Source organism: Coloeus monedula (genome assembly GCF_965178545.1).
Source record: "Coloeus monedula genome assembly, chromosome: 4".
Classification (NCBI taxonomy): domain Eukaryota; kingdom Metazoa; phylum Chordata; class Aves; order Passeriformes; family Corvidae; genus Coloeus; species Coloeus monedula.
This window is the reverse complement of record NC_138784.1, coordinates 56,444,227-56,456,264: the sequence shown is the minus strand read 5'-3', so window position 1 is coordinate 56,456,264 and position 12,038 is coordinate 56,444,227. Positions and strand designations below refer to the sequence as shown.

General features: G+C 40.1%; 1 protein-coding gene across 1 annotated transcript in view; it reads right to left on the bottom strand.

Annotated features, from left to right (window-relative positions):
* PLXNB2 (plexin B2) overlaps window positions 1-12,038 on the bottom strand; it is a 242,723-nt gene that overhangs the window by 108,316 nt on the left and 122,369 nt on the right. Inside the window, exon 3 of the mRNA XM_082281111.1 lies at window positions 6,323-6,389. Coding sequence (XP_082137237.1) covers window positions 6,323-6,324 — 2 coding nt within the window. The 5' untranslated portion in view covers window positions 6,325-6,389. The remainder of the gene's footprint in view (window positions 1-6,322; window positions 6,390-12,038) is intronic.

The following is a 12,038-nucleotide window of genomic DNA, read 5'->3' as shown; positions in this document are numbered from 1 at the left end:
AAAACTTCAGATTTGGCTTTAATATGACAAAGAACTGATGTGAAGCCCTATTTTATTTCACCCAGCTTTTCTACTTGGTTTTTCTAGACTTGGGTAAACTGCTTTGTGCCTTCTCTTGATCTCCCCAGGATGCAGCAGCCCTTGCCAAAAATAATTTTCCTTCACAATTCCCTTGCAGAGGTTTGCACTGTTTTAATGCTGTAGCATCACATATCCTTTTAATCCCTGCCTACACATTTTAACATTTCAAACACATGATTATTTATAAGCAAAATGCCACCAGGGCTTTGGTGAGGTAAAGTGGTTTAGTGGGGACTGAAACTGGGAAAGGGGGAGAGGGGAGAGTGAGTCATCATTTTGTGTTTTTAATCCTTCACTCCTCCTCTATCAGGCTTTGTTACTAGCAGTAGCATTTACTCACTTTGAGCAGGTCCAAGACAGCAAACAAGTCCTCTGAATTTGAAAGCCAAACAATTCCAACTCCTAATTCAGCCATGCACGCCTGCTCCAGACTGTTCAATGCCTTGAGACCCCTTTCTGTAGCCTAGCCTTTTCCCTCCTTTAAGTGCCAACTCATCGACAGCCTTTGGTTAGGGTTTTGTGCATTCCCACCTGCTCCTGCAAGAGGGAGAACAGACTGGGATGGAGTGACGCCATCCTTAAGTTTTGTGCTGTATTCAGGACTGGGCATTGCCACACCGAATGGAGCAAACAGGTTACAAAAACTGTTTCCACAGACAAAGCAAGGCACTTGACAATCACCACCACTCCAACTAAAACACCATTTGGAAACAAGTTGCATTGCACACTGAAGGGGAGACAGCACTTGTTCAAAATCTCCTCTCCCTTTCAGTCATTGCTCAATAGAGCAGCAAAAAATTTGTCCTCCAACCCAATTATACCACTCTGCTGATGCTATAACAAAAGGAGAGAGAGACATGACAGAAATAACAAGATAACCTGCATCTCTAATGGAAGCAACAGCAGGAGGTAGGAGAATTAATTTCTATCACACACCATTTTTCTTTCCACTTCAAGCACCCTCTCCCTCTCTAAAAACTCCTTCTGTACACAACTCCCTGCAAAAAAAAAAAAAAAAAAAAAAATCTCTTAAGACTGATCCTCTCAAGACTATCTATACCTCATACTTTTTCCAGCCCTACTGAGAAACAACTCTGCCTCAAGGTATGAGAGCTGGGCAGTGCAAGGGCCTGAGCCCACCCTGGGAATTGACAGTATGCAGGTTCCAGCTCTAGGCTTTTTAGGGCTGCTTAAGTTTGGAAAAAGTCTTTTAAGTATTGATGCCTCAGGTTCTGCTGCCATACATACCCATGTTTCTACACCAAAATACTTGCACTCAGTTTCAAAAGACTGAGTACTCTGGAGTACTAAGTATAATTTAGGACAACTAAGAATATGAAGAACCTTTGAGAATTAGACTACTTATTTCAGTAAATTAACTAGGTAGCAACTGTGAAAATGCTGATGTTAGACAGTATTTAGCTGCCTGGGCTATAAATGGATATAATTTTTACTTACCTGACAGGTGTGTCATGAGAATTAGCTAATATTGACACTTTGATCTTTAAAATGCTTTGCCAAGTATTAATTAAGGAAGGACCATTTTGCATTTAAAATACCAAGTATTTTGAAGCTGAATTTGTCTCCATCCCTGTCCTAAAATGGTAAAAAAATCTACTGTTTGTTTTTCTATATATTCCCCAGGAGATCATTTCAGAGAAACATGAGAAAGGAAGACTGACATGCGGGTTTGTGTTTCAAGGAGGATGAATGGATACCTCTAAATAAATAGCTGTGTTTTGTTGCAAGAATCTTCTCTCCTGTGGGTCTTGTAGCCAAACCTGTAGACTTAGTCAAGTGTTACTGCATTAGGGAGAAAGGTCACTCATAACCGCCAATAAACCACATTTTTATAGCTAACCCACAAGTTTTTTTAGAAGGCAAGTCTCAAAGTGAAGTATGAGAAGTACATAGCACGTTTCATATATTCAAGGACTGCAACTACTGGTAAAGTGTGGCCTCATTTCTCTGTAGAGGAAAAGGTGCCAACACATGGACAAAACCCTATTACAGTTCATCTGCAGCTAGTGATATGAAATATGTACGAAGCTGTGCAATGCTTTTGTTAGATGGGTGGCCCTGTGGGCTTCTGCCAGAGAAAAATGGAGAGCCAAGGCTTGCCTGTGGAGCCAGCTCTCTCCTCGTGACTCCGTGCTCAGTAAGGGCAGGAGAAGGGCAGGACTTTCACCACGGGCACTCTTATTGCAAAGATCTAGCAGCAAAGGCAAGACATTTGGCCTTTACATAACCCAGTGAATATAAACCCAGATTAGAGGGAAATAAAAGATTGTATTTGATAGCATGTGAGAAAACAACAACATAAATAAGTCTCCAAATAAGCTGCTCTACACACCCTGGAGAAATCATTATGCAGGGCTTTCCTGTGGTTGTTACTGCTGCTGGTTGCAGCCTGACCTGGTGTCACAGGCTACTCATGCTGGTAGTGCAGAGCTGCCATCTCTCCTGGAGCTGAAGTATTCTCCTTAAAGTTAGCCAGCCAACACAGGAAAGACAGAGATGCAGGAAAATAAAAAAGATAGGATATAGGTACTGGAAGAAATGCCAGAAATCACATGCATGAAGACAGATGCAATCCGTGTGTAGTGCCCTTGAGTACCCTTTACGGTCTCAGTGTGACAGCGGCAGAAATTCTGTGGGAACATTTTGCAATGTCATGTTCTTGCCCACTGCCCAAAGCACACAGAAGATACGGAACAATTTTTACCTGTTTTGGCAACTTAAGTCGTATGGATCTAAGGATGTGTCTTAGAGGTGATTCTGGGGACTTAAGCCTGATTGACTGTCATATCTAGAATTAAAGTTCCTTATGTGACTCCTTCATAGTCTCTATAGTGGAAGACTTTTTCCCCTGTTTCCCTGCCTCATTTCATGCACAGCATAGACCTTACTTAATGAACTAGTAACTCCTAAATATTTCTTTTTCTCCTTATTATCAAGTGTGCCTCTATGCTTTATTTACCACATTGTCCAAATATTGCTGAGAAATATTTACAGCATCCACAATACAGGAGCTAAGCTCTTAATTAATTATCTTAAATGATAATTAATTTTACAATAGCCAGCTGGATCCTGAAACAAAGGTGGATATTTTTGAGATGGACACTGGTTTTGAGAAAGTATTTTATAATTCTAGAAGTCTAAAAAATATCTCCATAGACCTTCCAGGAAGAACCTGCCTACCAGCCAGCAGAGCTTAGTGACAGCACATGGCATGACGTGGTCCTCACCCTTCAAAATGGTGTTTGAATCAGGCTATTTATGATGCCAGTGCACACATTTTACATAAGAAATACTGCTGAGAACAGTGAAAAAACACTCAGTGCTACACTAAGAACTAGTTCCTGGGATACAAATTACAAAATGTGCAGTGAAAACCTAATTTTGGTATCTAATCAGGGCCAAGTGCTCTTCCCCTCATCCTGTTCACTCTCCTGCCTGCGCTCTACTTGATGATGCCTGCTCCTGATTCCCCAAGGTACACACTCCCCTTCCTCCACCTTGCAGTCACTGCCTCAAGATTATTTTGATGTATCATCAGCCTAATTCAACACAATTGGCTGTTCATCATCTCTACCAGTCCATTTTATGTTTTTCCTAGCCTTTCCTTATTTTTTAAGAGGAACAAACCCCTCACTCTCTCATATTCTTTTCACCTCTTTATCAGGCAGAGAAACACAGCAAGCCAACATTTCACTGGATTTATCCAGCATCCCAGCTTGATCTTTCATCTCTTTGAAAAGTCAGTCCAGAATTTCATTGGATGAAAATGAGGAAGAGCAAGTTCATTCCACTTTCTGGCTTTATGGGTAACCAAAGCCAAAATCCTACCAGTTATCCTGCTGAACCATTACAGTGTATTCAAGCTCAAGTTTCACATTTAATTTTCAATTTTGACTAAACCAGAAACTTTTAATAAATATTTCTAGATGTGCTACACATCAAAATGGATGATTGTAAGAGGAGATGCTGGATTTCACAGCTTCAGGGCTCTACCTCCAGATTGTGAGTGACTGCAGGTAAAATCACTCCTCCTCTTGGCTCTCATTAGGTCCTCTGATTCCGCCTTTCAATTCTGCTGTCTTTGTATATGAGAATATCTCCATAGCCACTTTTGAGATACAAAACTAAAAGCGCATGTGAAAAGGTATTTTCTTCTCTCCACAAAAGCTTGTTAATTTGGTATTACTGCAAAAATCCCAGCCAATGTGGGGCCAATTAATCTTTGAAAATTATTGATGTTTAGAAGAATAAATCTCTAATTTTAATGTCAGATACCTGCAAGAACCAGATCAAAAAGAAGGCTTACATTTAGGAGCTCAGTCTACATTTGCATATCAGAAAAATAACATATACTGGAGATCTTATTTATTTTTACATGAAGGACAAAATGTTATCATCCATCTCTGCAGCAGGATGTGTTTATTCCTCTGTCAGTTTAAGGATCAGCTAAAAATCACATTGCCAATATTATACTACTCAGCTTCCTGAAATACAGCTCTACTTCATGTCTTTTAATTGTTTCCACATACATACACGAAATGACATTTTAACTGGGAAGATATCTCTTGTAGTTCAACCAACACTCAAATGGTGCTCTCCTGCTCAATAGGCCCTTAAAAACTACAAAGAAGAAACCAACAATATTCTGCTTATTTCACAAAAAATGGGAGCTAAAGATAGCTCTTCCCAAGTTTCCCAGAAGTAACAGTTGAAGATTGAGTGGTGAGAAAAATGTGAAAGCAACTGACAAAAATTTTACATGTACAAAGTCATCACATGCATGGGATAGTTCAAGAAGTGTCAGTGGCCTGAACAGGGTCATCTGGAACGTACTTTTAAGGATCTTGAAGCAACTAAAGTGACTGGTCACAGTAATTACTTCAAACTGCATTGTTTTGCTCAATACACATCAGAAGGTTTTAAGCACTTGATTTTATACCTTATAAGCCTACATATGTTTCAAGCTTGGCCAGATACCAGTAATGGAAAGAAGCAATGCACAGCCTAATCTGTAAATCTTTAACTTAGGGTACAATGTTGTCAAATCTGAGGATCTTCATTTCAAGCAACCCTATATCAGTAGACAACTCTATATAAACCAGACAGCTCTTTGCAATGCTATATGCAGTTCCTGCAGTTTTCAGTACTACTGGTCAGCCAGTAATTATTGAAGACAAGTTTATAAAACCTGAAAGGCTAGAATTACAACTGTCCCAGCTTGTTAGACATTTAAGACATAATCACTGTTCTGTTTAGCATCTAAGTCATTAATTCTATACTTTATTCAGCATTTGGAAAGGCTTAGTTGACCGCTTCCAAGCTCATCAGTCAGGCTCTGGGAAAAGGAAGGTGAGATCGTGGGAAAAATGTAATATGAAAAAACACTGGAACGAATCTATGATAGCTAAAAATTCCTGACTATCACTGCCCTGCACATCAGAGCCACTCAAAACCTCCTGGGGAATGACTTGCAGAGACACAGCTTTGCTTCATACACAAATGTATACATACAAATACACATGTGCAGGCACACAGGGGGTTCACATTATTATGAAATACAGCTAAGGAAAGAAATTACTTTAGGAAAAATAATGGGGTATTCACCAGCAAAGTAACAGTTTCAAGAGGTTCTAGAAAATGAACCAAAGCTCTTATTGTTAGAGAACTGTTGACTGCAGGTTTGAAAAAGTGACCTCAAGCGAGCAATGATGCACTTAGCCTGGAACTTGCAACTGCTGTATTTCACTCTAAATTGAATTGCCAATCCACAGTGTAATTTTTTTGTACTATAATCTCACATCTTTGGGGCAAGTATACCAAAAAATACTATACACAGGCTGCATTATTCCAAGTTAGACTAAATTCCTCTGGAAATAGCAAATATGTCTGCATTACTGAATTTAAGAATCTCTGTGGGCATTTATATGGAAGTAGTGGTTTTTTTATCTTTTTGAGGGCGAATAGTTGATCATTTTTCCTGCGAATAGTTCTTAAGCATGCAAGTGACTAATAGCACATGGCCCCATTAAAAGCATTTAGGTACATATAAGCCTATAGACCCATATAACAGATATTCTATATCTCACACACATATGCACAGTGGTCAGATCCTGCATTCTCACCATAATAAAAGTGGCTGTCAATTTAACATGATTTATAATACCACCAATGTCAATGGTTTGTAAACATAAGTAATTGACACATGCTGTGGAATACTTACATTCACTTTTCCACTAAGTCTTCTTCACTATAATCAAGTTATTTTCCAGGACAGTTTAATCTTCTTACTAAAAAAAGAAGGCAACAATTAAAAATATATTCATATGCATTAAGCTATGTTTAATCACATTAAATTTATGAACTTTAAAAACATTGATTTAAGATCATCTATAGTGCAATATAAACTTGTAATTTGTTTATAAACAGTCAGTTTTATTACATTTTAAACACAACTTTATCACACCATAACTTTCCATCCTGAAGCTAAATGGGGCAATGTTCTGTATTTCAATAGCTGCTCAGATAATAAATCAGATGGACAGTTGCTCACAGATGTACAACTAATTACCAAAGAACGGAGACCTAAACTGATGTATTACCAGAAAGAATGCCTAGCATTACAGATGGGTTACTGTATGAGTTGGTACTCCTCTAGCTAGAGCTTGAACATGCTCTGACCAGTGGCAGTACTTGGCACCTCCCAGAACCAAACATTTAAGAATGGAAGAGAAATAGTGTCTGTCCCTTTAGGGAAGGATAAAATACCATCAGATAATTTTTAACATCACTGTATATGCCAAAAAGTGATAAAAGAGTTCATGCAGATTGTTCAACATAAATGTAAAGATGACAACTGTCCTCCAAAAAATATCCCAGGAAAAAGACACATTGAGTGTTGTATGCCTCGACCTGTTCCACACACAGAGTTATCTCAGCTGCTTTTAGCAAAGCATGCAATGCACAATCAAACAGTTTGCAGCACAAGCCAACGCATGCACTAAAAGACCACTGCATGGCAGTTCCCAGGGAAGAGAGACCTGAACACCTGGCAAAATCACCACCTTTTCTCCAAAATCATCTCATCTCAACTGAACATGATTTTGAGACTCACATAACTCTGGCTTCTCACAAAAGTAAGACACAAACATCAGCAGGACTTGTATTTTCCCTTCATGTTTCTTGAGGCTGCCCAGTGCTAAACCAAATTTAGTTTGCTAGTTCCATGGAATTTAATTTCCTGTGTTCACACCCTATATCTAGTTGCTACAGGAAGATGTTCTTTAAGACTATGTACATTCATCTCTTTGCAGGGAAAAGCTGTTTGAGGGAACAACCCTCACTGGGTACAGGATGAACATGGATGATCATCAGAATTGTGAGATAAGGTGTATGGAAGAGCTAGGTGAGATATTTAAACCACAGCTGCATGATACAGGCTAGGTGGAGAGTGCAGGATTGGACTGAGGAAGGTCATATGAGGGAAGTGTAAGTAAAGCAGCCAACCCAAGAAACAAACAAAAAAATTAGACTGTAGGACCAAGGTAAAGGGCAGATTTCTTTCTATGTCTTACCAACAACAGGAAAAACAGATCTGGTGCAACTTAAGCATGGAAAAGAAAATTCAGAAGTAAAAGGAAGTGCAAAGGAACATGAACAATTATCATCCTGTCAACAGCCAAGAAAGAAGTAGGTGGAGGTAGTCAGCAAGGAAACAAGACTTGATCCTGCTGAGAAGTTTGCTTTATATATCTGTGTAGTCTCTTTCCTTACGAGCTTTTTTGCAAGCATTGCTGAACAGTAATTTAGGCACGTCTTACACAGTTGGTTCACCTCCCAGCTTTGTAGATGCCAGAACTGAAGTGCATGGAAATTAGTATTTGGCTGAACCTGGAAAAGTAATCAAATGCTGTCAACCCTAACTGTTATGTCCAGCCAGCTATACCCCAAATAATAAAGGTATTAGTAAAGGTATATCGCTTGCTAAAAACATCAGAAATGTATTTATTGAGAAAACTGGACCTGGCACAGAATCATCTTACTACTTATGTGGCAGTTCTCACATGGATACACGAGGCATTTCAGTCTGCAGTTGGTAATCAGCTGTGCCAGAGAATGAGGCTACCAAACTGTATTCGTTTTTCTGTGTTATAAAATTGGAAGCCTTTTTCATAAGAAGCTTGGGACACAAGCCAGAAATCTCACTCACTGTCTCCCTATGTATTCAGACTGAGTCATCAGATTTTCCATGTTTCTCCACTCAAATGGCACACTGCTTTGGATGGACACAAGTGGTACCATCTGCCATAAGGCTTCTTGGGTTTGTTTGGTTTTGTTTCTTCCTTCTACCTCCTGCTCATAGCACAACAGCTCTTTTTCAGTATCTTACACTGGAACTAGTCTTTCATGGTATTGATTTGGCCAGCTGGCCAGTCAAAATGGACTGCTTGAACTAAAGGAACTTCAATACATAATGCTAGCACAGGTCCTCTAACAGCTGGGGGCCCTTGCAGACTGACCTCAAGCTAAAAGTACTTGGACAGCACAGGGAAATTGTTTTTTAAAGCTGACAGAAACCATGAGCACCAACAGAGCAAGTGAGTAGGGGGATGCTCACATAAACTAACTGCACTCTAACAAGGCTAATCTTCCTGTTTCTCCTCTCTCCACTGCCTTGACAGAGAGAGTCCTGCCATGCATTGCCTGCTGGATTAGGAATCAATCTTCTCTGAACTGCTTTTCTGAGAGGACTCCCTCTCCCCTCCATAACCTGCAGAAGACAGTGAGAGATTAGACTACTTTTAGCTTTTATCCTGTCCTAATCTGAACTATCTTAATTGCTCCCACCTTTCACATGAGACAATTTCTGCCTTTCAAATCAAAATACACCTTTAGGGGGAAAGGATGAAGACTACCTTGTATGGTTCAAGAAGTTAAAACCATCAGGAGGGTCAATGACCCAGTAGAAACAGGACAACAATGAACCACCTCCCCATCCTGCAAGTGCCCTCTCCCTCATGAGGCAACTGAACCTCTGTATTCAGGGTCAAGGTCTCATTTCAAATAGATGATAAACTCAGGCTCATTGGTTGTGTCCAAGTGCAAAATTTTGCAAGTAGATAACATGCTGCCCTGGCACTGCAACTGCCAGGGAGATAATGGCTTCTGAAAACAGCAAGGAACCAAATGTGGCACTCGTTCTGCAGTGCCTAAGGCTGATGCTGCTGTAAGTACGAGTAAGAACATATTGAGTTCCTTTTCTTTTTTTTTTTTTTTAATGTTTGCTTCTAGAGCTAAAAACAGATCATAAACCACTTTTCTTTGAGGAAGGCTTTTGTTTGTTTGTTAAAAAGGGCAGGCACTGGGTCAGGGATAGAAAGTTGTGCTATCCGGTTCCCAGACACAAACCTTACTCCCCTGAGCCTTCAGCTATATGTAACATATGGAGCAGATACTTTTCATATAGACTTTTACATGCCCATGTAACTTTTATCTGGCTGTTGAGCTAACAAGCACAGTGCCCTTGATAGGATGGAGCACATAGCATAAAACTACATACTGCTTTTTGAGCTTAATTTTGAGGGTGGATCTTCACATTTCAGTGTTGGGAAGGCAACATTACAACACTGACACCATGCCCAGATGGAAACAGGATATATAACATAATATTAAAAACTTTAGGGTGATATCAAATGTCAACCTAATACTCTAAATATTGCAGTGTATTTACATCTCTAATTAACCCAGTATCACACTACTACACTCCAATATCTGGCCAATGCATTATCTTCCCTCACCTTCAATTCTCTAGCTTACATGACTCTTGGTCATCTCCACTCTGCCTTCTCCACCTCCTTGACCACAGACAGCAGATTCCACTTCTAGCACATGAGCTCCTGAGTTTTATTACTGACTTCATTTCTCCTCTGCTTGGCTCACTGCTATTCTCTTGGCTGTCTCTAGACAGCACTTTTTCAGAATGTGAGGACACCAACTTTTTTTTCTGAAGCCTCTCCCTTTATTTTGAGAGCAAATGGAGCCAAGGCCAGCCACCATGACACACCACCTCCATGCAAGGGACCTATTTGTGCAACCTGGTGGTCTCCCAATGATGCAGGATGCTCCCCATGTCATGACCATCACCTAGTGTAGGGGACAGGAGACAGACCAGCATTACACACCAGAACAATGTTTACTCTTGGTTTTCCAGGAATTCAACATGATACTGCCATAGCCAATTTTTAAAATTACCCAGTGTCCTGGTTTTGTCCAGGACAGAGTTAATTTTTTTTGCAGTAGCTGTGAGGGGGCAGAGCTTGGAGCTGTGTGGGTATGTTTAGGTTGTTATTCTATACCATCCACATTATCACTGTCGTGGGGGGGGGGGAGGAGGGGGGAAATAGGGGAATCTTACTTCTGGGAAGAAAAGCGTGGCTTTGGGTCACACAAAAGAGTGGCAAGTTGGCTATCGTTAATTTTCGCAGGTGAGCATTTATTTGCCTGTAAATCACCCTCATTTTGTATACTTTTGTTATTAATACTGCAGCTCTAACTGTTCATTTTTTATATCATTCCTGTCTCCAGTAAGTTGTTTCTTATCTCAACCTGTAATTTTCCCCTTTTTGTGTCTCCAGTTCTCAACTCCATCCCCGGAGTGGGAAGGGGAAAGAAGGTGAGGGGAGCAAGTGAGTGGTTGGTTGGTTTGGGAAGAGTCTTGGGGGTGGAGGGGGGGGGGGGGGGGCACTTATCTGGAGAGTGCTGTTCCATTCCTAAACCATGACACCCAGAATTCAAAATTAACCAAAGCTCACAAGTTCAGTTTTCCCTTCACTTTCCTACTGCTTCAAAGTCCTAAAATGATATTACTGTTTCCCTCAGTTCTCATATAGTACTCTTTTTCTTTGATCCTTTGGCCTCTGTGGGACAGGGAAGAGAAGAGGCATAGAAACTTATGGGAAAATGAAGCAGACTGCCATCTGTGTTTGTGCTGACCCTAAAAACCAGTATAAACACAGACCAGTTAAACTAGTTTGCACTCACCAGCAGTTTTCAAAGTACTGAAGAAGTTCAATCATTTCAAAATACCAGTAAGTATTTCACTGACTAGAATTGTTCTGGTGTTATGCAGACTTACAGGTAGCTCTGTATGTGCTATGAAATATTCTACAGCTGCTGCTTTAGTTTAAAACAACCCCAGCAACACCAAGCACCCCCTCTTCAGAACACAGCTGATAACTACTAACTGAAGAACACAAAAATTCACCAAAATTGTTCTATGACCACTACTGTTCAATCAAGGTAAATGGTGTGACATCCAAGGACACTGTTTCAGAGCCTTACATGTCAAAAAAGAAAATCAGTATCTGTTATATTATATTCTCCCTTTCATCTTCATGTCATTGAAGGCATTCCACAGGCAGTTTTACTTCTGACAGCACTGATTTTCAATCAATCTGCTCTGGCCTGGATTTGAAATAGGATACTACATGAAATTGGATCCTGGTAGCCTCAAACATGCCCAGGCTTGCACAGGAGGTTAAACAAAAAGAACGGCTTTTTAAAACACAGGGTGCTAGTAAAACCGATTTTAAAGTGTCCCTTCATTTCTCTGAACTGGAAGTAATATATTACCTCTATAAAATCTTTTATACCAAGTTCTTGGAATTCTTTATTTATACAATGCCATTGGTGCACACCTCACCTTAGAAATACACATTTTAATAGTCAACCAAAGTGATACAAGCCACCAAAGTAAATAAGACTACTTTAAAATTAGCTTCACTACCTTTCCCCATATATCTGGGCCAAGCTAGGGCCCAGTCCTGCAGTCTCTTTCATCATGTAGTCAGCACTCGCACAAGAATTTGAAGGTTTACTCCCTGAATTACAGAATGCAGACTACCTTACTGGAAAAAGGACCAGGCATGACAGTGGGAGCA